At 33.2% G+C, this 26,035-nt stretch overlaps 1 protein-coding gene across 3 annotated transcripts in view; it reads left to right on the top strand.

The window, feature by feature from the left end:
* AP3B1 (adaptor related protein complex 3 subunit beta 1) overlaps window positions 1–26,035 on the top strand; it is a 248,578-nt gene that overhangs the window by 120,051 nt on the left and 102,492 nt on the right. For all 3 annotated transcript variants that reach the window (XM_044384102.3, XM_026498740.4, XM_057307051.1), the window contains exons 15-17: window positions 13,829–14,005; window positions 23,369–23,555; window positions 24,537–24,667. In XM_044384102.3, the coding sequence (XP_044240037.1) occupies window positions 13,829–14,005; window positions 23,369–23,555; window positions 24,537–24,667 (495 nt within the window). The remainder of the gene's footprint in view (window positions 1–13,828; window positions 14,006–23,368; window positions 23,556–24,536; window positions 24,668–26,035) is intronic.

The following is a 26,035-nucleotide window of genomic DNA, read 5'->3' as shown; positions in this document are numbered from 1 at the left end:
TGAATGAATGAATGAATGAATGAATGAATGAATAAGGGAGAAAGGGAAGCTTTTTTTTACAATGCAAAACTAATAAATGTAGAAGGAATGATGGAATTGGAGTATCACCATTTGCAAGCCATCACAATAATAATAGATTGAGGTAAGAATCATTAGCAAATGGTAAAAAGTAGAGGGTGAACGTTTGAGTAGTCAGAGGATATTTGTACAGTTTCAAAGTATATCCTCATAAGATACTTAATTACAAAGCATAAATTAATGACTTTTGAGTTTTACAATGGAGAAGCATGGCCGATGTTACCTGAACCAAATGAACATAGTTTACATTGCCAAAAATGGGATTAAACACCTTCTGATATGATATAGTGAATACAACTTAGCATCAGGTCTGTTGAGTTCTTGTCAAAAGTAAATGACTTGAATATAATCAAGAAGAAACATGAGACAAACCCAAATGAGAGTATACTACAAAATAATTGGCTAAAAATGTCAATATCATGAAATGTAAAGAAGAACTCAGGAACTTTTTCCCATTAAGAGAGTTTAAAAGGATATAACAACTCTATGCAACACGTATTTTTGGATTTTCTTTTGCTATAAAGGATTTGGTAGGGATAATTGGCAAAATCTAAATGAAATCTGTAGATTAGGTAATAGTATTGGTTCAGTGTTTAAATTCCTAATTTTTAAATCATTTTACTATCAATATAAGAGCATTCCTTTTATTACAAAGTTTGAAATGAAGTATTTTGATGTTTAAGGATAAGTCTACAACATTTATCAATTTAGAAAACAAACTATCTGTGTATATGTAGAAAACTAAAGCAAATATAGTAAAGTGATGACATTTGAGGAATCTGGGTGAAGACTATTCAGAAGTTCTTTTTATTCTTCCAGATTTTCTATAAATCTGAAATTTGTTTAAAAATTAAATTAAAAAATAAATATTAATCTTTGTTCCACCTCTTATCCTCTGTGCTCTTACATTAAAATCTCCATACTTTTCCCATCTTAAAATGGTGATAGTAAAAATAAAACAAAACAAAACCTGGAATTTTGTACAAATTACATTAGTTAATATATGTAGTGCTCTTAAGAATATTTCCTGGCACGTAGCGATACTATATAAGTGTCTCCTGTCATTATTATTTAGGTCCTATTTCATCCTATTTCATTTGCTTTTTCTAATTTTTTTTCCTGTTTTCAGACTCCTCAGTCTATCTCAGTCTGATTTTGACTCCCCACCACTCCACTAACACTGACTTTTCCAGGGTCATTGTCTTCTTATTAAACCCGGTGGATAATTTGTTGTTGAGGTCTTTCATGATCTTTTGTTAGCATTTGACTTCATGTACTGCTTCTTCCCTTTTGAAACATTCTCTATGGCTTCTTTCTGGTTTTTCTTCAAACTCTTTTTCCATTGTGTTTGCCCTTCACTATGTCTGTCCCTTCCATGTTGTTAAAGTTTTTTTTTTTTCATTGTTGGTTAAAGTTTAAAACTAATGTTCTATAACTAACAGGGTTGTAGTTTAGGGGGAAATATATTATTATCTTCTTTGAAGATGGGTAATGTATACTCTGAGTCTGTTCAGAGGAATTATATTTGTGTGGCTTAAGGCAAGGTTTGGAGCCTGCATCAGGACCAATATTTACTATTTCTGGTGGCAAAATTTTCTTTCCCTCAGGGTGTTAGAAAAGCTGCCTTCGGCTCAGGTCATGATCCCACAGGGTCCTGGAATCGAGCCCCGCATTGGGCTCCCTGCTCATTGGGAAGCCTGCTTCTCCCTGTCACACTCCCCTTGCTTGTGTCCCCTCTCTCACTATCTCTCTCTGTCAAATAAATAAATAAATCTTGAAAAAAAAAAAAAAAAAAGAAAAGCTTGCAGAGAGGTTATATGTTTATCTTAAAGCTAAGAATAAGACTCACAGGAGTGGGGTGTGTTAGCATCTGAGCTCCCACCACATCTCTCATCAGAGTATTCCTTTGTCTTTATATCTACTCTTATTATTGATTCCAATTATCAAAGCTAAGATTTCTCAGAGACTCTGTAGAAGAGGTATAGGGATTTAAGAGAGTAGATTTGGTATTAGCAAATTTAGGAAGCTTAAAATCATACCAACTGTCTTTTCTGACCACAGTGGTATGAAGCTAGAAATCAATAATAAGAGGAAAGTGAAAAGGTGTACAGATACATGGAAGCTAAACAACACTCTTCCAAACAACCATTGAGTGAAAGAGGAAATTAAAAGAAAAAAATTATCTTGAAGTAAGTGAAAATGAAAACACAACATAGCAAATATTACAGTATGCAGCAAAAAGCAGTTTTGAGAGGAAAATTTGTAGCAATAAACACATATTAAAAAATTAGAAAGATCTCAAAAAACAACCTAACTGTACATCCCAAAGAACTAGATTTAATTAAAACCCAAAGCCAGCAGAAGGAGGAAAATAAGAAGGATCACAGCAGAAATAAATGAAATAGAGACCAGAACAATAATAGAAAGGATCAGTAAAACTACGAGCTGATTCTTTGAAAAGATAAGCAAAACTGACAAACCTTACCTGGACTAAGGGAAAGAAAGAATAAATAAAATTAGAAATGAAAGAGGAGACATTACAACTGATACTACAGAAATATATAGATACTACAGAAATACATAGAATTATAAGAGACTACTATAAACAATTATATGCCAACAAATTACATAATCTAGGAGAAGTGGATGCCATTTCTGGAAACACACAACCTACCAAGAGTGAATCAGGAAGAAAGAAAATTTGAACAGACCAAGAATGAGTAAATAGATTGAATCAGTATTCAAAAAACTCTCAACATAGACATTTCCACAACTTCAGAATTCTACCAAACATTTAAAGAAAGAATTAACACCAATCCTCCTCAAACTCTTCCAAAATAATGTGCAGGAGGGAACACTTCCAAACACATTCTGCAAAGCCAGCATTACTTTGATACCAAGAGAAAAGAGGATACCACAAGGAAAGCAAACTGTAGACCAATATCCCTGATGAATATAGATGGAAAAAATTGCAGCAAAATGTTAGCAAACTGAATTCAAGAACACTTTAAAAGGATTATACACCATGACCAAATGGGATTTATCCCTAGGATGCAAAGATGGTTCACTCTACACAAATCAATAAATTAAATACATCACTTCAAAAGATGAAAGACAAAAATCACATGATTATCTGAATAAAGTCAGGGAAAAGCATTTGGCAAAATACAACATCCTTTCATGTTAAAAACCCTTATCAGATTGGTTGTAGAAGGAACATACCTCAACATAATAAGGGCCATTTATAACATACCTACAGGTAACATAGTGGGGAAAAAAATAGAAAACATTTCCCTTGAGATCAGGAGCAATGCAAGGATATGAAATAAGGCAGATACAATCCTATATATATAGAAAATCCCAAGAATTAGTCAAAATACTGTTGAAATTAATCAGTGATTTCAGTTATGAGACAGGATACAAAATTAACATAAGAGACATTAGTTACATTCCTTTACAGGAAATGAAGCATCTGAAAAAGAAAGAAAACCATCCCCTTCACAATAACGTCAAAACAATAAAGTGAGTAGGAATAAATTTCAACAAAATGAAAGATCTGTATAATGTTAGGACAACTCACGTTCATGGATGAGAAGGATTAATATTGTTAAAATGGCCGTACTCCTTAAAGCCATCTACAGATTTAATGTAATCCCCATCAAAATACAAAAGGCATTCTTCACAGAAATAGAAGAAACAATCCTAAATTTTGTGTGGAACCACAAAAGACACCAAATAGCCAATGCAATCTTGAGTATAAAAGAACAAATCTGGAGGTATCACACTCCCTGATTTGAACTATACTAAAAGCCATAGTAATAAAAGCAGTATGGTACTGGCACAAAAATAGACATAAAGACCAGTGGAACAGAATAGAGAGCCTGGAATTAAACCCTGGCATATGTGGTCAACTAATATTTAGCAAGGAAGCCAAGAAAACCCAATGGGGAAATGATAGTCTCTTCAACAAATGGTGCTGGGAAAACTGGAGAAACACATGCAGAACAATGAGATTGGAACACTGTCTTGGTCTACTCACAAAAATTAACTCAGAATGGGTCAAAGACGTAAAAATAAGACCTGTTACCAGAAAACTCCTAAAGGAAGACGGGAAAAGAAGTTCATTAATACTGGTCTTGGCAATAGCTTTTTGGGCATGACATCAAAACCACAAACAACAGAAGAAAAAATTAATAAGTGGGACTATATCAAACTCCAAATCTTCTGTACAGCAAAAAAGGGGCGTCTGGGTGGGGGAAAAGAAAAACAACTAACAAAATGAAAAGACCTACAGAATGAGAAAAACTTTGCAATTATATATTGGTTAAGGGGTTAATATCCAAAATAAACAAGGAACACAGTCAATTCAATAACAAAAAATCCGGTATGTTTAAAAGATGGGCAGAAGAACTCAATAGACGTTTCTGCAAAAAGGACCTCAAAATGACCAACAGACATATGAAAAGATGCTCAGCATCACTAGTTATCAGAGAAATGCAAATCAAAACCACAATGAGGTATCACTTCACACTAACGGCTGTCATCAAAAAGACAAGAGATGATGGGTGCTGGTGAAGATGCAGTGAAAAGGAACCCCTTATACATTGTTGGTGGGAATTTCAATCAGTCCAACCACAATAACAATATGGAAAAAATTAAAATTAGATTTATTACACAATCCACTTCTGGGTATATACCCAAAGGAAATGAAAATAGAATGTCAGTGAGATATTTGCACTCTCATGTTTATCACAGCATTATTCACAGTAGCCAAGATGTGGAAACAAGCCAATGGCTAATCAGTGGATGAATGGATAAAAAAGGTGTAGTACATATATACAAAGAGATATTGTTCAGCCATGAGAATGGAGGATACCTTGCCATGTGCAACAACATGCATAGACTTTGAGCACATTATGCTGAGATAAGTCAGAGGAAAACAAATACTGTACGATACTTATTTGTGGAATCTAAAAAAAATTAAACCTATAAAAAAACAGAGTACATTGGTGGTTACCAGTAGGGGGAGGGTGGGTAAGAGAGATGGTATTTTTTTTTTTTATTTAAGGGATCGTATTTAAGGGTACAAACTTGTAATGAGTAGTAAACGGGTCATAGTGATTTAATGCACAATATAATGAATATGGACAACAGTGTACTATAATTATGTAACATAATCTTAGTACATCAGCAACCATACTACACTATATAAATATCAAAATAGCAGACTACGTACCCTAAACTTACACAGTATTACATGTCAGATTTATTCAGTTCAAAAGAAAAGTTAGATTGAAAACCAGATCACTTGGGTTCATATTTTGTGTCTACCTTTTACTGGCTTTGAACTTATGCAAGTGACTTGACTTCTCTGTGCTCCAGTTTGCTCATCTGTAAAATGGAAACAGAGTACTAATAACTTCACAGATCTGTTTTGAGAAATCAGTGAATCATTGTGCTTAGTAGAACAGTGCTTAGTGTAAGTTTTTATGATCATGGTTATAGTTAATGTGCTTGAAGAAGAAAAACATAATAAGGCTTAAATTTAGTATGCTTTATTGTGGCTCCTTTTATATTTTACTTTATTTAACATAGCTTCTATATTGCATATATGCCAGGCACTACTCTAACCACCTTAAAAATATAAATCATTAATTTTAATAACAACTTTGCAAGATATGTTTTGTTAGTAAGTTCTCACACAGTTTTATGTGTGAGAAAACTGAAGCACAAAGAGGTTAAGTAACTTGCCCAAGGTCACATAGCTAGTAAGTCTGCTTTCTTAACCAATGTATCATGCTTTTATCTCTTTTCGTTTCTAGTGTCTCTGTTTGTATTTAGTTCCTTGACTACTCACTGACCTGGCCGTGGTTTTATTATTGTTTCCTTTTGCTTCCTAGAATTCATTGACAAATTGGTTATTAGATTAACATGGTCTACATTTGCCCAAATGTGAAACAGATGTTTAACATTATTTGTCAGTGATCTATTGGTGGGAGATGAGAGACCTTTTTCCTCAGGTCCACTGAGATGAACATCCCATCTCTGTGTAACAAGCATCAAATTTCAGATATTTCAGTTATTATAAGAACCACAGATATTCCTACCCCTATTTAAATACCTTTTAGGGAGGTGATACATCCCTCTAGTAAGTAAGAACCACTTTTCTAACCAACAGCTGATGAACCGAAGCAGGAAACTCTAGATAGGAGAAGACAAAGAATAAAGATACATACGTGTGCATAAATGTATATACATACATGTGTGTGTATATATATCTATATACACACCCAGATACATATACATATATACACACATATAATTTTATAAATTAATAGACTAAGAATGTCTAACAAAAGTGCTAAATGAGAACTCTTGATGAAGAATGCACAACACAAGGGAAAATCTAATCAGAAACTAAAAATATTGAGTCATCTTAGAAAACCAGGGGTAGAATGAGATTGGGGCAGAAAGTGTTTTGAAGGTCTCATGGAAGGAAGAAAGTGGAGGGAAGCGAAATTATTTTAATATTTTTGTCTTAAGTTAAAAAGTAGTAAAGTGAAAATAGATTACGTTGGGGGTGAAAATAGTGAATTTTGGTGGGGGAAATAGTTATACCTTATTCATAAGGAATGGTAGAGAAATGTGTGTCTGACTATGAGAAGGAACTAGGAATGTGGAAGTCTATAGTCCTAAACATCTTGTGCAGAATTTAGTTAAAACTTGGGCTAGGTGAACTTCTTTTGGTCTTGTTAGAAAGAGAGGCAACTACAAGAAATATTTTCAGATGAATGTAGTTGCTTACAGAACCTCTGACTGTGAATGAGACTGTGTATATCAACAGACTTGAGACTGTCTTGGAAGAAAGATTTTTTTGTATTTGACTATATCCTTTTCTGAGGCTAGAAGACATTTTTTTATTGTATTGACTTTCTCTATAACAGTTGTTGGAATGTTAGCCAAGAAAATACTTTCCTATAGATCTATATAGCAAAGCCTGTTTTTTGTTTTGTTTTTGTCAGAAGATAATTGTTAGTAGAATATGGAAGTATGACAGGAATTTCATATTCAAAGGGGGAAAAGGGGAAACAAATGTAAAATAAATAATAAATTTTTTAAAATAATAAAGTAAGATAGAAGGGTAAAAATCCAAGTATATCCTTCCCTAAATATCAGTGGACTTAATTCTCTCATTAAAAGACTGACTTTCAAATTAGAGTGAAAAACAAAAGCTAGCCATTTGTAATTGTAACACCTTAATCCAAGTGATAAAGATCGAAAAAAGAAGATAGGAAAAGTGATATTAAGTGAATATGAACAAGAAAGTGAGATTTAAAATTAATTAAAAGCAGTAAGGGGGCACCTGGGTGCTTCAGTCAGTTGGGCTTCTGCCTTCAGCTCAGGTCATGATCTGGCGTCCTGGGATTGAACCCTGCATGTGGCTCCCTGCTCAGTGGGGAGTCTGCTTGCCCCTCCCCTTGCTCATGCTGTCTCTTTCTCAAAATAAATAAATAAAATCCTTTTTTAAAAAAGGCAGTAAGGGGCGGCTGGGTGGCACAGTCGTTAAGCGTCTGCCTTCCGCTCAGGGCATGATCCCAGCGTTCTGGGATCGAGCCCTACCTACATCAGGCTTCTCCGCTAGGAGCCTGCTTCTTCCTCTCCCACTCCCCCTGCTTGTGTTCCCTCTCTCTCTGGCTGTCTCTCTCTGTCAAATAAATAAATAAATAAATAAAATCTTTAAAAAAAAAAAAAGCAGTAAGATAAAGAACATTATAAAATGAAAAAGACCAATTTACAAAGAAATTGAGAGGCATAAACCTATATTCACACAAAAATATGGTAACCAAATAAATATATAAAGGAAAAATCTATTAGAAATGCAAGGAGAAATTGGTGGGTGACTTTAATATACTTTTCTCATATTACATATACCCAGCAGATTTTAAGTAAGACAGAGAGTAATTAAAAATTAGAATAAATACTTGATTCAGTACTATAGGTAAAATTTTATATCTCTTGAACAGATAATACCCACTTTTATGGGTATATTCATAAAGCATTTACAAAAAATCAAGAATGTACTTGGACATAAAGAAAACTTAAGGATTTTATGTTTTTTAACCTTAAGCAATAAAATTAGAATTATATAATTTAAAAGGGTACCAGACCAGTTTTGAAGTAAGAAATATACTTTTAGGTGAAAGAAGTTTGAAAGAAAAAAATACAAGCTTTATATAAACATAGGAAAAGAAAACGCTTTATTCTAAAATGTGTGGGATGTGGCTAAAGTGGTTACTGCTACCATTTTTAATGTAAAGAGACCAGAAATAAAAGGATTTGGTATTTGTCTTAAGAAATCTGAAAAAGAACAGTGAAACAAAGCATGAAAGTCTAAAAGGGATCAAAGTTGATTTTGTAGAATAGAATACCAAAAAAACATAGTTGAAATTGATAAATGCATCTTAAATCTCCTTTGGAAAGCCGATAAAGTAGAAAACCCCTCTTGATTTTTTTTTAAAGATTTGTTTGTGTGTTTGTTTGTTTATTAGAGAAAGCATAAGTATGCGAGTGGGGGGGAGGGGCAGGGGGGAGAGAAGCAGACTCACCACTAAGTGTGGGGCCCACCACTGTACTGTATCGCACAACCCTCAGATGACCTGAGCCAAAATCAAGAGTGGGACCTTTAACTGACTGAGCCACTCAGACACAGGTGCTCCACTCCTCCTGATTTTGATAAGGTAAAAAGAGAGAAAACAAAAGTGGGCAAATTGGGCACATGATTCAAAGGGAGATTCAAATAATTACAAGAAAACTCTATGCAGTTCTATAGCAAAAATTTGAAATTTTGGAGAATTAAAAGAGTTATTATTTACCTAATGTATCTGAGGAAGTTGAAGTCCTTGAAGTGGGACAAGGAAGAACAATGCAAGATAGTTTGTGATGCAGAATCCTAAAAATGATTAGGGATTGGAGGTATAAGTTACTCCAGAAGAAGGTGGTGAGGGATATAACTGACAGCAGCTTCAAAGTCAGGAAAGGGGAGTGATGAATCCCTAGAATCTATTTCCTCCAAATATTCAAGAGAGCTATTTACTTAGGAGTAATAGCCATGTGGAAAAGGAAACAGGGCTTTATTATTCTGACCAAGTACTTGATGACTCTTAAATATGGGTAAGTGATTGATTATAAAATGGGAAGCTAAGCCTGAGAGCCTTAAACGAGACCTTTTTTCCTGAATCTCTTTATATTTCACCCTACATCCAGGGATAGTATCTTAAACCAGTGCTGTTTAGAAAGAGCCAATCTGGACAGTGTCAGGACAAGAGGACACTGTTGAGCTGTTTTCTCTCAGGCCTTAAGCCACTTTATCAGGTTGAATCCAGGGCTCATCTACCCTCCAGGAGGCGTAACAAAAATTATAGGCAGATCTCTTTCCACTCTGGCTATCTTACTTCTCCATAGAACAAGAAATCTAAGGAGGTGGGGAAATGCCCCACATGCTGCATGAGAGGAATTGTCAAGAGAATGGCCTAGACCTCTTCTGAAAAGGCTGGCTCTTGGAAAAGCTGCAGAAGGCCGTATAGGAACCATTGTACACTGTGGCAGAAGAACTAGGCCAAAGGAGTAATCCTTCATTTGATTAATGAGTAAATGAGGCCTACTGATGTGAAGTTATTTGTCTCCATGATATACATGGTCAACCTAGGACCAGAACCAGTCTTCTTAGAGCCTTGCTAGCTGGTATTTTTCCTAGTATAGCGCACTCATTTTGTCTCTGTCCAGTGGCCCATGGTGAACTCTGTATTCAGACTTGGACTTCTAGTCTTAGTTCCACCACCGACAAGCTTAAGATGTTGGGCAACTTTCTTAACCCCTTTGTGCCCCAGTTTCCTCATATATCAAGTGGGAATAATGGTAGAGCCTACTTTCTCAGGCTTTTGTGTTATATAATAGATTGAGAAAACAGGTTAAGTCTTAAAACAGTGCCAGCACATGGTAAGAACTCAGTAGATGTTGGCTATGTAATTTTTAAAAAAAGGAACTTAGATTTTGTTGTATTCAAGATTTTGATTCCATTCGCTATTTATTAAGCGGTGTAGTTGAAAATATGAGAACTAAAATTTAAATTAATTTTACTTTTTAAATTCAGATTGCATAAGGTATATCTGTTGGTAGTACAGTCAGCTTAAATGTTTTGATTGTAAATATTTTATCCTTTGGACTATACTTCATGTGTAGTGAAGACTGCTTTTAGAGCAAAGTTTTTCCAGAATAAAATGCATTTTTCCAGAATAAAAACATGAAGATTGCTCTACCAGAGTTTCATATAATGATTTATGGGACAGATAAGGATTTACTATCATAAGAGAATAATTAAAAGATGTTACTTTGTGAAGACTACTGAGTAATATTGAAATAGCACTTTATGGACTCCTTGCCCTGGTGCCTCACTAAATGCCTGCCATTTCACAAGGTAACTACCCTTGCCCTGCTGCCCCAACTAAATTCATACTAAAGTGTTAATGCATATTGAGTCCAGATACAGACTATTGGATCTCATTTGCTAGTTATATGCAGTTTAGGTATTTACTGATTTTGCCTTTGACAAATTTAAATAAATAAATTTGCTGTTGCAGGATTTATTTTACACTATTGCATGGTGCAGTGGCTAGTGTTGAAACACAATAGCTTTTACATTGAACTGCATACGGAGTGATCTGTAAAATCTTCTCAGATGTCTTTCTATAACTGCTGTGATCAGCTAGGAATCATATTTTTTTGCAGGCAAGTTAATGGGTTAAAATGGCAGTGGAAACTGCCTTCTTGCAGAAGGTTTAAAAATGCACTTAAAACCACTTGATCAGGGCATTTAGAATAAAGAATCAAAATCATTCACAATGCAGCTTGTCTTTGAAAATATTGAAAAGCAGAGGTTTGTAATAAAAGTATTATATCTTATGCATATGTATGTTATTAATTCGTATATGTGTATTATTAGTTTGGTTTTAGTTCAGTGGTCCTGTTTATTCTATGGTTGAAAAGACCATGGAGAACAAAAATCATTTATCAGTGGTGTACAAATGAGAGTTCTGTAACTTAACTGGGAGAGAAAGGTAGGACTGGAATCTGAAAATCTTATGATTCTGGTTGCAGCCAAACACACAAAAACATTGGGTTTGTCAGTTTCCTAAGCTTTTTAATAAATTGCCATCACCAAGAATTGGGTATAAATACATTTTATATATTGGTATTATTTCTTGTTGTGCAGAAGTTTTCTGAAGTTTTCTATATGTTTACTTGGAAATTTTATTACCTCAGTTCTAGAACCTCTGAATATTACCCTGCTCTCCACCACCACCATCTTGCGATTTTCATTGTGAGCATTGGAATTTATTGATTTTCGTTTTTTCCCTAAGAGTTGTATTTTAAATGTATGCATTATGAATGTTTAGAATGTTAAAATATTGTTATTTTAATCTTAGTATATTAATGAGTAGGAATATAAACAATCTCTTAGAACTTTTTGTAATTGTCTTCTTAATTGCAAAAAAGAATTAAAACTGTATTACCAGAAGAAAATTACTTAAAGTGGGATCATAGGTTGGAATATGTCCTAGAATTCTAATTTTTCTACCAGTAGTATATGATAAAATATTTAAGAAAAATAAATCTAGCATAACCAAAATCTGAAGTTGTGCATATATTCTTACTTAGAGGTACCTTTCATGAAGGCAGGCAACATGAATTGCTTTATACTAGAAAATTTAATGTACCACTCAATTACTGTGCTTTAGCCCATTTAAAATAATAGATTGGGAGTAAGGTTTTAATGCAGTGTAACTTTTGGAACATTAGAAATAACCTCTTTCTTTCCATGATCAGTAAACAGTAAGGATATCAGTTTTATACTTCATGAATAGATTTATAATAGCATTTATTATTATACATATTATTCATACTTAGTAAACTTATTACATGAATGTGAGTTCTTTTACTAAAATTATTCTAATATTAATTTAAAGGTACTGCTATTGTCATAATATTCGAAAATATATACTTTGATTTTAAAGCTTTCAGATGACCTCATTTTGCTTCTGGTGAAACACCCAGCTTAGGAGTGTCTTAATAATTTTATCCTATTTCATAAAATGGATGTTTTGAAAGAATTTGAGGTGAGGGATATTGTGATAAAATTTTAGCTGAGGAAAGGTCCTTATTCTCACTTTCTTCTTTAACAGTTATGCCCTGTACAGCTTTGAAACAATAGTGAAAATATTAGGACTTAATTTGAGGAATTGGAAAGGATTTCATAAAAAGACTATTATCTCTTCTTGTGATGCTACCTCTTAATGATAGTCATTGGCGTTTTCATTTATTATAAAAAGGAGATTTTCTATACTAGGTGAAAATGTTCACAAAAACTAATTTACATACCCCTTCAAATCTCTTGGAGTAAGAGAGGATACAAATAAACAAATAGTAATAAAACTAATTTGCATACTCTAAAATGTTGGTCTTAATGGTGCTGATGGAAGGTTTCCAATTTGTAGCAAAGCATTTAAAAAAAAACATATTGAAATGTACTTTATTAAAAAAATGTAATGCCAAAATACAATATCAGACAGATTTATCTTATCCCTATTTCTTTTGTTGATGACCAAATAATAGACCAGGATTCATGATTTTATAAATAGACTTTGATGATCTTGTCAGTTTTATATATCCCCGGTACTGTAGATGCAAATATATAGAGGACAATAAGAGTTTTAATTTGGAATCATAGTCTTTAATGAATCTATTCCTTTTTTTCTGTTATCCAATGGATTCTCAAAACATGGTTTGCAGACTTCCCCATCTTAGAAATCATCTGTGGTGTTTCATAAAGTGTAGATTCCTGGGCCCCGCAACAGAGCTACTGTCTTGGACCTGATACCAAAACCCTGTAGTTTTAATAAGAATTCTAGGAGATTTTTACAGGCATTGAGGTTTATTAACCAGTGCCCTAGAGCAGAAGTCAGCAAACCTTTTCTGAAATTGCTAGATAGTAAATATTTTCAGCTTTATGGTCTTTGATGCAACAGTAGTTGGCACCTAAACAATGCAGGGGTTAGGGGTGCCAACCGCCTCCCTCCTACAATCAAAAATCCAGGTTTAACTTCAACTCCCCAAAAACTTACCTGCTGATAGCCTACTGTTGACCAGAAGCCTTACCAATAGCATAAACCATTGATTAACACATACTTCATATGTTATATGTATTATACACTGAGTTCTTACAATAAGCTAGAGAATAGACAATATGAAAAGGAAGAAAAAATACATTTACAATATTATACTGTATTTATTGAAAAAAATCCACAATAAAGACCCAGTGGAGTTCAAACCTGTATTGTTTAAGGGTCAACTGTACTTGCCTCTGCTATCGTACTGCAAAAGCAGTACCGGTAATGCATAAACAAATGTGCATGGACTTGCACATCTATGATAGAATCAAGATTCTAGACAAACGGTTTTTTCTCTGTGAATCTTTTCTAAGGCATTATCTCTGAAATCAGTTTTAATGATAATTCCTGGTTGTTTATTTTTTGATAACTAAAGAAAATCCATAACTAAAAGTACACTTCCTGGATATACATATTACATGAATGGATATAAAACATTTATTATATTTAGAGCCTTTTCTATGTTATCATCAAGGAGAGAGTATGATTATCTTATTTGTAACTATATAATCTGCTTTTAATATTAGGTTCCTGTGGCTAGAGCAAGTATTCTTTGGCTAATTGGAGAAAACTGTGAACGAGTTCCTAAAATTGCCCCTGATGTGTTGAGGAAGATGGCTAAAAGCTTCACTAGTGAAGATGATCTGGTAAAACTGCAGATTTTAAATCTGGGAGCAAAATTGTATTTAACCAACTCCAGACAGGTAAGAGTCTAAACCTTACTTTATGTGGCACCTACTTTCCTATTTACTCTGATTAAGCAGCTAAAATCAATCTATTCATGCATTAGTCTGTCCATTCAACAATTACTATGTGTCTGTTTCTTTAAGGTTCTTTATTAGAAGGTAGTGGTGCAGAGAGATGACTTTCTGGTCTAGTAGGAGAGCAAAATGTAACAATGAAATAGTATGAGGTAACCACTGTAATAGAAGTATTAAGATACAGTGGAACTTCAGAGGAGAAAGTTATTGAAAGTCTGCAGTAGAATGAGGTGAGAGATGACAAAGTTTTGTGAAGGATAAGACTTTTTTTAAAAAAGATTTTATTTATTTATTTATTTTTGAGAGAGAGAGCGACAGAGTGAGCCTGTGTGGGGGGAGGGGCAGAGGGAGAGGGAGAAGTACATTCCCCACTAAGCAGGGGATATTGGAAATTAGGGAAGAATTCCATAAAAGAGAGGGCCATAGTGCAGGAACCTCAAAATCTGTGAATAACTCTGGCCAGGTCTCTGGCTGACCCTGAACCACACGTGGTCAGGGAGGATTCAGAGCAGCATAGCTTAGGATAAAGGATTGAACTGAAATTTGAGCTGCACCAAAGAGACAGAGTTTGCACTTTGAACTCAACCATGTTAATGGCCTGCTAAAATAAACCAATAAAAATCAGTACTCTCAGGGCCCTGGGTGGCTCTGTCAGTTAAAAGGACTCAGGATTTTGGCTCAGGTCATAATATCAAAGTCTTTTGATTGAGCCCCACGTAGGGCTCTGTGCTCAGCAGGGAGTCTGTTTGAGATTCTTTCTCGCCCTCTGCCCCTCCCCTCCCACTTTCTGGCCTATGTGCTGTCTCTATCTCTCGAATAAGTAAATCTTTAAAAAAGTCAGTACTCAAAGAGTGTAATAATGTCTGAGGCCTCTAAAATACAACATTCATAATATCCAAGATACAATCCATAATTATTCTATATAAGAAGAACCAGAATGGGGAGTTATTGTTTAAAGGATGGAGTTTCAATTCATGAATATATAAAAATTTTTGGAGATGGATGGTGGTATTGGCTGTACAACACTGTGCTTGAACTGCACACCTAAAAATGGCCAAGATGGCAAATATACGTGTTTTATCACACACACAAAAAAACAAAACACCAGGAAAATGTGACCAGTTTTCAAGAAAATTGAAAGATACAACAGAAACCAACTCTGAGATGATCCAGATGTTGGAATTTGCAAGCAAACACTTTGAAGCAGCTTTTTATAACTGGAGCCAGCAATATAGGGAAAAATATACTCACAATGGACAAAAAGATAAGAATTATCAGTAGAGAAATAGAAATTATAAAAAAGAATCAAATGGAAGTATTCTAGAACTGAAAAATACAGTCCCTAAAAAAATCAACATCTTGTCTATCATTAGTATTATATATTCTTTAACTTTCTTTATCATTAGTATAATATTATATAATATTCTTTATCATTAGTATTATAAATATTCTTTAATTTATTATATATTCATTAGTATTATATTTTTCTTTTTGGATATATAAAAAACATTCTGATTAACACTCTTTAAGTGGACTTTTTCAGTAAGTTTTAATTTTCTAACTTGATAATTTCAGATGGAAGTTTGTATTTGGAAAGCAGTTTAATTGTGTGTGATGACTACCATAGAACTATTTGATGTCAGTTACTGGAGGGCAAGTAGTGATTGAGAGTACAGGCTCTCATATTAGACTGTCTGGCTTCAAATCCTGTTTTGCCATTTATTAGGTATATGATTTTGGACAAGTTATATAACCTATCTAAGACTTATTTTTCTTATCTGTAAGTTGGGAATGATAATTAATAGTTCTTTATAATGCAACATAAATGTTCTTAAAAATCATTGTGCTTTACAAAAGCACAAAAAATTGCACAATAAAAATTACATATTTTTAATTGGAGAGAGAGAGCTAGAGGGACAACACTCAAAAACTTAAATGATGATAAATTAAAAAGAACCTTATAAAATCGGGAGCACAGTTTTACATGTTAAATTGTTAAGAAATACATGAATAATACAGTGAACATAGCTCTTTCCCTTGGAAAAGACCTGACGTGGAAATGGGTGTTGAAAAGGTTGTATTTGTTAGTTAAGTAGTGGAAGAAGAATTAATCTGAAATTGGATGGAAAATACATGTAGTGATCTGAGTGAGATGTTTGAGGTTGGTATGTTTTGTCATTCCTACAAAGCCCAGTTCAGCTGGTAGCCATTTTCTGCCTTCACCTAGTATTTCGTGCAGACAAAATCATGCCCAAGCAAATACAAAATTCACGTTATGCAACTGAATTGGACAAATGCACATTTTGAAAATAATTATTAGAGCACAACTACTGTAACTACCTCACAAAATTATTATAAAAATTAAAGGAGACAATCCATGTAAAGTGTTAGGATTTCCTGGATCATAATAGTGCTTAGTCCATGTTAGTTATTATGCTCTTTTTTTTATCCCTAGTTTACACTGCTAACCAGCTGCTGGATTATTCCTAGAGAATATGATTGTTTATAATAAAGGAATTAGTCCCATTGCTGAGAATCTGTTCTCATTAGCAAAAACATTCCATTTGGGTTTACCCTACTGAGAAAAGGGTGCTGAAAATCCCTCCTTTTATAGAGAAAAAAATTGTTAGATATGATTATCAAGAGTAGAAAATGCTGTTAGAATACTAGTACAGGCGCGCCTGGGTGGCTCAGTCGTTAAGCGTCTGCCTTTGGCTCGGGTCATGATCCCAGCGTCCTGGGATCGAGCCCGCGTCAGGCTCCCCGCTCAGGGGGGAAGCCTGCTTCTCCCTCTCCCACTCCCTCTGCTGGTGTTCCCTCTCTCATTGTGTCTCTTTCTGTCCAATAAATAAATAAAATCTTAAAAGAAAGAAAAAAAGAATACTCATTGTACAAGGAGAATAATTTCACTGTTACACTGGGGAGAAGCTGAAGGACTTTGAAATCAGTTGAAGTTGCTGAAGCTCTACAGCTCTTAAGGCATAGTGTCAAGGTTGAGCATGACTTCCTTGAAAGGTCTGAGGTCTGAGAGAGAAAACTAGGAGTTGATTAAACTGGTTAATAGTGGTTAAAAATTAATGAATAATGGGTGCATTTATTTTTAAACTTCCTGTAATCTTTTAAATGTAGTGATAAGTAATATATGTTAGTGTGTTGGTTAGCTCATGTTTTTCTTTTAATTATGAAATAATGCAAACCTATAGAAAAGTACAAAATAGTATGAATACATATATATCTACCATTAAGATTAAGTTAGCTTTTTTGCCATAGTTGTTATTTTTTAAGGGAGTGTAACAAGTTCCTGTTCATACCTTATTTTCCTCCCCATTGGTAGCTGCTGTCATACTGGTGATGTGCTTCAGTCATGTGTGGTTTTCCGTGTTTATTACATAAGTAGATATCTGTACACTATTTTACTGGTTTGTGGGTTTTGAAATTTTGCTTCCATACTCTTGTAAGCTACTTTTTTCACTTAATGCCATGTTTTTAAAATATTGATATGTATAAATAGAATTCATTTATTTTAAGTAATAGTCTCCTTTTCCGTGAGACAGGTTTCTACTTTTCTACTATTAGAAAAGAGTGTGATTCACTGAATATCCTTAATATTTGTATTTTCTTTTATTACTTTTTGGACTTTTTGGTTCTTAGTAAGAAATTTTAGAAATCACAGTTATATTTTGGGGATCCTTCCTGAAGTTATAAACAAATTCCCTCTTAGGGTGTCTGAGTGGCCTTTCAGTTGAGCATCCAATTCTTGGTTTTAGCTCAGATCATGATCTCAGGGTCCTGGGATTGAGCCCTGCTTTGGGCTCTGCGCTTGGCATGACGTCTGCTTGAGATTCTCTCTCCTTCTCCATCTGCCTCTCCCCCTATCTCACACTCTAAATAAATAAATAAATAAATAAATAAATAAATAAATAAATAAAATATTCAAAAAAACCCCAAAACACCCACAAATTCTCTCTTGCCCTGTGATTCTTTGGAGAAATCTGTCTCTGCCCCCAGCATGACTTAATATGACAGCAAAAGGGGCTCAAGCTCTATGTAGTGACATCACTACCCTTTCTTGGATATATTTTCTTGGCATTAAAAAACTCAAGCAAGTATAGCATATAAAGAAAGAATTTAAAACTTTTCAAGTTGACAAAAATACGTATACTGTTTAAATTCAGGAAATTTCATCCAAGTCACATAAAGAATCCTGGTTAGTCATGAAATGATAAAATTGATTACATGGAATACTGGTACTGCTTAGATTTCCCTCGGTGTAGGTTAAGAATTCTATGTAGCTTTTTTTCATTTACCAAACCATTTGCCAATATCCTCCTTTTTCAAAATAACAGCTGTGTAGAACCAATATTAATCTTCACTGTGCTAAATGCTAAATTATGTGTACTTTTTTATTTTCCTTAAAGAGAATATCTCAGCTGATTTTAGGACTGTATTTTAAGATACCTTTTTTATTATTTTGTGCTGACTTAATAAATATTTGAAGAAAGCTGTTGTTTGAGCAAGTATTTACCAGTTTATTACTTGTCAGAGTGTTTAGGTAGAAATATGTTGGCCGTATTTGGGGAAGTTTTTTTAAATAATGAATTTTAAAATTTTTATGTAGCATTCCCCAAAATTCATTTTCCTATGTTCCAGTGACTTAGAGTCAAGTCTGAAAGGAATGTAATTGCTGTAGTGTCTGGGTAGCATTAGCTGTTAGTTGATACCAGTTACAATCCCTTAAATCTAAGCAGAAAAAAATAATCTGAAAACAAAATTTAACAAATAGTTATATAAGATATTAATGTTTCTGTTATTGAGATACACTGTATTATTCTCTTTGTTTTTCTTTTATAATTTTATGAGTAAACCCTATTTAAAAGTACAATTTAAAGTCCCATCTGGTTTTGGATTGAGTCTGGTTATATTAAAATGCCCGTGATTATTTACTTGACCGTTGTTTATTTTCTTTGTCACTGTTGCCCAGGACAGACTTAATATATGTCTGTTGTCTCTGTGTCCCATCCAGTTTGGGATTTGCCCGAAAGTTTTCATTTTTGTCATTAATAGCTGTGTTAAAATAGGACAGAGAAAGTTTGTAGACCTCCATATTGGACTTGTAACCTCTGCTCTGATTTTGTCTAATGACATGGAAGCATAAGTGCAATGAACAGAGATTTCATTTTAATATGTAAGACATTTAAATCAGAAAGCCTTTTTTTCCCAAACTTTTTGAGATGTAACGTAAGTAATTTCTCTTTTAGAGCAGCATGCAGAATGTGTGCTGATAAAATGAAGTGTGCCCTGACAGGGCAAGTAGAAAAAAACTAAATAAATCCTTCCTTTTTTCAATGGTGGTGAGATAAGTGTTGAAGTGTTTCATCTGCTAGCAACTTGTGCCAGCAGGTTGTGCTATGGCCTGTGTGAAGCATGAAGCTTCCAAGTTTCCAGTGGATGGAGTCAAAGGAAGACATGGGAAGTTGGGGTTGGTTATAGATGAAATATGCGCAGGAGACAGTCCTGCCATAGATCATTAGAGAGTGGTCAGAACACTCACTTCAGTTATTTTGTCATTTATTGTGCAGTGTAAATCTAAAGCCTACTTATATTATTATTTGGTAGTTCTTCCTTTATCTTGTTATAAACCCAGCAGCAATCAGTTCTTAAAAATGGAAGTGTACACTTAATGATATACTGAATTTCTTTCTCAGTACTTAATATGCACAAAATGTTCATCAGTATTTACCATCTACTATGAGAGTTGCAGTGTTATCACTAACCACACAACCACCAAAAGATAAAATGTATCTGCTAAAAAAGGCATCAGCATCTATTTTAAAAGCCTAAGAGTTATTTTGAGAAGATTGTGTCTCAGGATCACAATTAAAATATACAGGTACAGAAGATGTTTATGTATCTCTCTGTGATACAAGATCTTATGTAGATAACTTTTTAAAAATTAATTTTCTTCACTTTATATTCTAAGTTCTCTTTTGCACATATGAGAAATGAAGCAGTAACTGTTAATGTATTGGCTCCATTAGCAGAAAAAGGACCTAAACAATGCTAGTTTTCAAATAGAAAATCAATTAATTCCAATAATAGGCTGACTTTTTTCACTCAAAGCTTTTGTATGTTTGTTCTGTCAGTGCTATAAATGGCATCAAAGCAAAGCTTTTGGAAGTTTATTCTGTCAAAAGTGCTGTAAATGCTCTTGTAAATTTAAAAGGTCAACATGGAAGATAAAATTACTTGGTTTTGCTAAAAATGTTATCATGATAGAATCAATTTCTTATTAAATTAAGAAAGCTATGGAAGGGAAGCATTTTGAGAATTGGTTGTGGTGCATGCAAAACCATCTCTGTTCTCTCTACTGAAATAAAACTGTAATGGTCAGATATACTGATACTTGATACATATATATTTTAATTGAACTACAGAATTCTTGTCATGAAGCTAATACTGAAAAAACGTACTTAAGCATGACAGCATGCACTGTTGTACATATTTTTTTTTTGCTGCATGTTACCAAACGGATCCTAGAAACATGATTTTGTGAAAAACTGCTTTGTAAATTAACCTAAGTGTCCTAGGTTGGCTTTTTTTTTTTTTTTTCTTAACCAGGGGAAGGGATGGGAGTAAGCAAAACTTCTGTTAGATAGAACTGATTCAGAATTAGTTGGAAATCTTTAAAGTGTTTAACAAATTGAGTGCCAAAAACCTTCGATATTTGAAAATTTTAGCAAATGGCATTTCATGGAAACAAATCTTGCAAGCAGGGAGTTATTGAAATTTATCCCTTCAAGTCATGTGTTAGGACCTTAAGATTTATTTTAGAAGTTCTGTCATTTGCAGTATCTCAACTAATATGAAGACTTTTTTGATGGAGTTCCTATTTTGTATTGGAGTGAAATGAAATTGAGAAGGTAGTTGATTTTGCATTTTGTAAATTTGGTGAAATATTTTAAAAAGTATAAAGAAAGAATGACTTAAAAATTTTGTCTCATAAAAATAATTATCAAAAAAAAGATTGGAGGGGTAGAAGTTAAGTATCTGGGCTTGATATTTTTACAGATTTCAGCATGAAAGAAAGCATGACGAGAATACCTTTCTATCAACAGAATTTTCTTTATGCTTACTAGATTGTTTAATACTGTAAAAGAGGGTGTTTTCTTCATTAAAAATATTACGGTCTATAGAAAAGAATAAGTTGAAAGTGTCAACAATTTCATAATTATTGATCATAAAATTCAATTTTGAAGAAGATCGTAGACTGTCTTATTTTTTTTTAAGTTCAAGATAAGACCATATAAAAATATGTCCTTCAGAGAAATATCAATGACTTAGTATGAGAGGTAGATAGTCCTAAGAAACTGATTAAAGTGTATGAATATAAGGTGAATAATTATTTGCTTATGTTTTTAATACCATCATACATAGGTAGGTTTTTGTCTCTTAGAAAGAATTTTCGTTTTGAAAATGGATGTTTAATAGAACTGTTTTTATAAGCCCACCAAAACAATCAAACAAGTTTTGCAGTCAATAAATGCATACTTTAAAAATTACAAAATTTTAATTGCTTAAAATTCCCTGACTCTTGATAGTGTTTGTTAATATATTGGAATAGTTTAATTTCCTAAAAATTGATATTGGGGATCAAAAATAGAAGCAAATATATCACTCCACTAGCTCAAAAAAAAAAAAAAATCATTCAGTCACTGTGTTGTACACCAGAAACTAATATAACACTGTATGTTAACTATACTGGAATTAAAATTTTTAGGAAATCATCGTGATGAACAGACTTACTTTATTTCTCTGATTTATTTTAATTGCATCTTCTAAATCGTCACACTCAGATGGACTTCAGAGTTACCCTGGTTGTAATTTCTCACTGTGCATTTGAGAAAACTGATGGATATCAGTATATTTCCCAGGGTCTCAGAAAGCTAATAACCTAGTCCAGGACACCACACTTTGTTTTGAGCTGCAGTCCTCATTTGTTGAATATTTTGCTAATTGTCTTTAGAAATGAATCATAGAATTTTTCTTATCTGTCGTTGAACCAACATTGTCTGGTAATTAGCGAATAGCAATTATTGGTAACCAAATTCAGAATAGCTCTATTAACATTTTTCCCTTGTATTTTTTATAGTTCTACTTTATTGGAACTAGGTTAATGCTTTTTAAATACATTGTTACTGCAAGAAGGTTGCTTTCTCTCCAAATCAATTTTCCTAACCAATTACACACTATTTGTGTACTTTGACTTAATGTTCTAGAATTGTCTTGAGCTGTGCCTGACTTGATTGATTTTATTTTGTGTCCATTTCTAATGTCTATAAAATGTTCTAATGTAGATGTTTATTTTTTCTGTGTATTATGAATCCTATTTAATTTATAGCTACAATTGTATTTGTGTAACCTAAATTAAAACTATGCTTTGTCAGTAAAATAACTGGAGTTTAAAATACAAACCTATTTTGATAACATTTCGGTTTTGGTTTAATTACTATTAAAATTATCTCAATATATGTTAATGTAGTACATTCAAAAATTGACTTTGGAAATCTTATTACAGTGTAAAAGCTACTATAATAAGTTGCTGCCTTACATAAATAAATAAATGACCAATATTACTAGAGGCTATAAGCAGCATGGGAAAAAAATGGAAGGAGTCTTTTATCCTAGTTTTTAGAGGGCATCAGCAGCTTGCTTTTATGAAAAAGTAACAGCTAAATGCACTGCAAATAATTTGCAGTAATCCAGTTCAGTGATTCATGTGTCTGCTTTAATGGGTCATAATTCAGGGTAAAGTAACTGAGTGCAGTCAGAGTGCAGACACTGCTTATGCCAGGGACAGTATCTCTTCATAAAACACACCTCAGGAGAAGCAGTTTGCCAGCCCCCTAATACTCTCTGATGTTTTGATGTCCTGCATATTTTTCCGATTAAGTTTTGAGTGCCATGTTTTTAGTTGTATTTCCACATTCATTATTCTCACGTAGACCCTTCAGCGGGTTTGCCATATATGATTATTTTTTTAATGATGCCTTTCTTTCCACTTCAGCAGTTTAATAATCTAGCACATGGCTGCTTCTCAGTACTCAGCATTCACCTCCCCAATACTGAAGAGGACATGTGCTTTGGCTTCAAAATTCCATTTGCAGCGTTAGAAATGCATATTCCCTACGGAACAACATTTGTTTGACATAACCATTCATTTTTATTACCTCTTTAAATATGTTTATCCAGAGTTATCAATAATCATAAATAACTGTATTCTCATCTTGTTCTGTTTTTTTCCAACAGACAAAATTGCTTACCCAGTACATATTAAATCTCGGCAAGTATGATCAAAACTACGACATCAGAGACCGTACAAGATTTATTAGGCAGCTTATTGTTCCGAATGAGAAGAGTGGAGCTTTAAGTAAATATGCCAAAAAAATATTCCTAGCACAAAAACCTGCACCACTGCTTGAATCTCCTTTTAAAGGTATTATCAGAATATAACTGCAAAATATATTACCTAAAAAATTATGACAATATGCCCCATTTCTAATACATTTCAAATGTATCTGTTAAAAAATGTAAATGATTAACCTATATAAATGTATAAAACAGGATGCTTTCTACGCACTTATCTGTTCTCCAGAGCAACCTTTATATTAAAGTTTATATTTTATATACCTTATTTACCTAAATAATTTCATTCTTTTGATTTTATTTTTATTCTTACTAAACAGTTTAGCTGAATAATAGATTAAAGCTGTGTTGTTCTAATTGACATTGACTTCATTGCTATTTTAAATAGATAGCTTTATTTAATAAGGAATCTAATTTTTACCTTAATAGTGAGTTGTTACTAATTAAATATTCTGTGTTACTATTAAATATTCTATACTAGCAAAACTTTTCTAGGAAGAATTATTTCATAAAAATATCCCTTTATATTTAAGTTTGTCTTTCAAAGATGGAAGTTGACTTATTTTTCCCAGCTTTTTAGAAAGAATAATTATTTTATCAATTTAACAAGTAGCCATTAAAATTAGAATCAAACAATTATATAGCTTGGTTTTCATATTGTTTCTTATTTAATTGTTGGTGATAAAAAGCAGTTCAGTTTTGTAGAAAAACTATTAAAATTCTGGATGTGTTTGTGCTAAGACATGTATATGGATTGTTTAACTGTGCTGTCATTCTTAATATTCACAGTAAAGTAATTTTTAGAGAAGCTACATTTCAGAGCAACACCTCTAAACACACTGACTGATTAGCTTTTTTATTGACCATTATGGGAGAGATTATTGTAATCTATGGACTGAAATCAGTTTTTTGACCTATGAAGAGCTTCCTAGTTTATATTTATTCCTTGACATTTGAGGTAATATGCCAATTACCTTGAGCTCTGATTAGGATTGTTCTCTGTTATATACAGCTCATATTGTTTATTTTATATTTTCCTCTATTTTAATAGATAGGGATCATTTCCAGCTTGGCACTTTATCTCATACTCTCAACACTAAAGCTACTGGGTACCTGGAATTATCTAATTGGCCAGAGGTGGCGCCGGACCCATCAGTTCGAAACGTAGAGGTAATAGAGTTGGTAAGTTGACCTTTCTGAAATTAATTTTGTCAAGCAGTGGGAGATTCTAGAATAACTGTTGTTTTATATAAAAGCTTTTTTGGGGGTTGAAAATTGAAAATTGTTCTGATATTTCTAATGTAATGTGTTAGCTATATCTCTCTGTTATGGGAACTGAATATTGTAGTATTCCTATGTCATTGTACATGTACTGTTCCTTTTCTTCAAGGAAATAGAGAATTGAATTCTCTGCATCAGTGCCACCCACATTTTTGGTATTGCATTTTTAGCTGTGTAGATTCAATTTCTAAGGTATTTAGTGTCATTGGATTAAGCTTTTTCTACTTTGTTTAGAGATTCATAAGCTTCCTGTCAATATTTTTCTAAATAATTTTTGCTGTTCTCTTCCAGAAAAACCATACAAAGTGTTCTTCTGGATTTTCTGATGAACCTGTTTTAAGTGAAGTCTAAACATAAATAGGTGCATTGTGTACAAAAAATGTCCTTAGACAAGGTCATAACTAAAATGAATAATATGTTGCTTTCACATTTAAAAAATAAAAAAGCTCTCTAAATAAATACTCTTTTCCTAGATCTTTAAAAAAAATGCTGGCTACTAAAATAAAAGAATTAATGTTCTTTTCTAATATTTTTCTTTTTTATATGAACAAGAAAAGTAAAGAGAAGGGTCTTCTCATTGTCTTTAGAAATTGATTATGTGAAATATATCCAAAACTTTTAAAAGAAGAATTAATTAAAAAAAGAACAATTAGGAATAACATTCTGGGTGTTTTTCTGATAGAAAAGATGTATTGAACCAGAATTCAGATAACCAGAGTTCTTTACCATTAACTCCTCTGGCATAGTCATTTAACCTCCTTCCCAATTAAATTTTCCAATAAAATGGAAGGAAATCTTTATTACTTTAAATAGAAGAGTTTCTATAATGGGCCTAGTCATGTAATTTGGTCCTTTTGAAAATATGTTTCTCTTAACTACTCAAACTTATCCTGGCTTTGAAGCATGGCCAGAAACAATAATAACTCTTATTGGCTCCATTTAGCAAACCCTGGTAGTGTACTTTGATTATGTTTTACACACATTATCTCATAATAATTATAAATGATGGTTATTGTTATTCCCATTTTACAGATGAGGAAACCAGGGTTCAGAGAACTTAAGTTGCCCAAGCTCATATAGTTAGTAAGTGATGGAACTGGGATTCCAGCCCAGTTCAGAGTCCATTGTTCATGCTGTTACTTATTGCATTTTATTATGTAACATAATAAGAGAGGAGAGGAAGCTTGAGTTTATTTGCAGATCTGTGCTATTCTTAGTGCTTAGCACTGTCATTTTTATGTTGTGACTATTTCTATTTGGAGGTGATTT

Source organism: Ursus arctos, unplaced genomic scaffold (genome assembly GCF_023065955.2).
Source record: "Ursus arctos isolate Adak ecotype North America unplaced genomic scaffold, UrsArc2.0 scaffold_5, whole genome shotgun sequence".
In the NCBI taxonomy this organism is placed as follows: Eukaryota; Metazoa; Chordata; class Mammalia; order Carnivora; family Ursidae; genus Ursus; species Ursus arctos.
The sequence above is the reverse complement of the archived record's forward strand: the minus strand, read 5'-3'. Positions and strand labels throughout refer to the sequence as shown.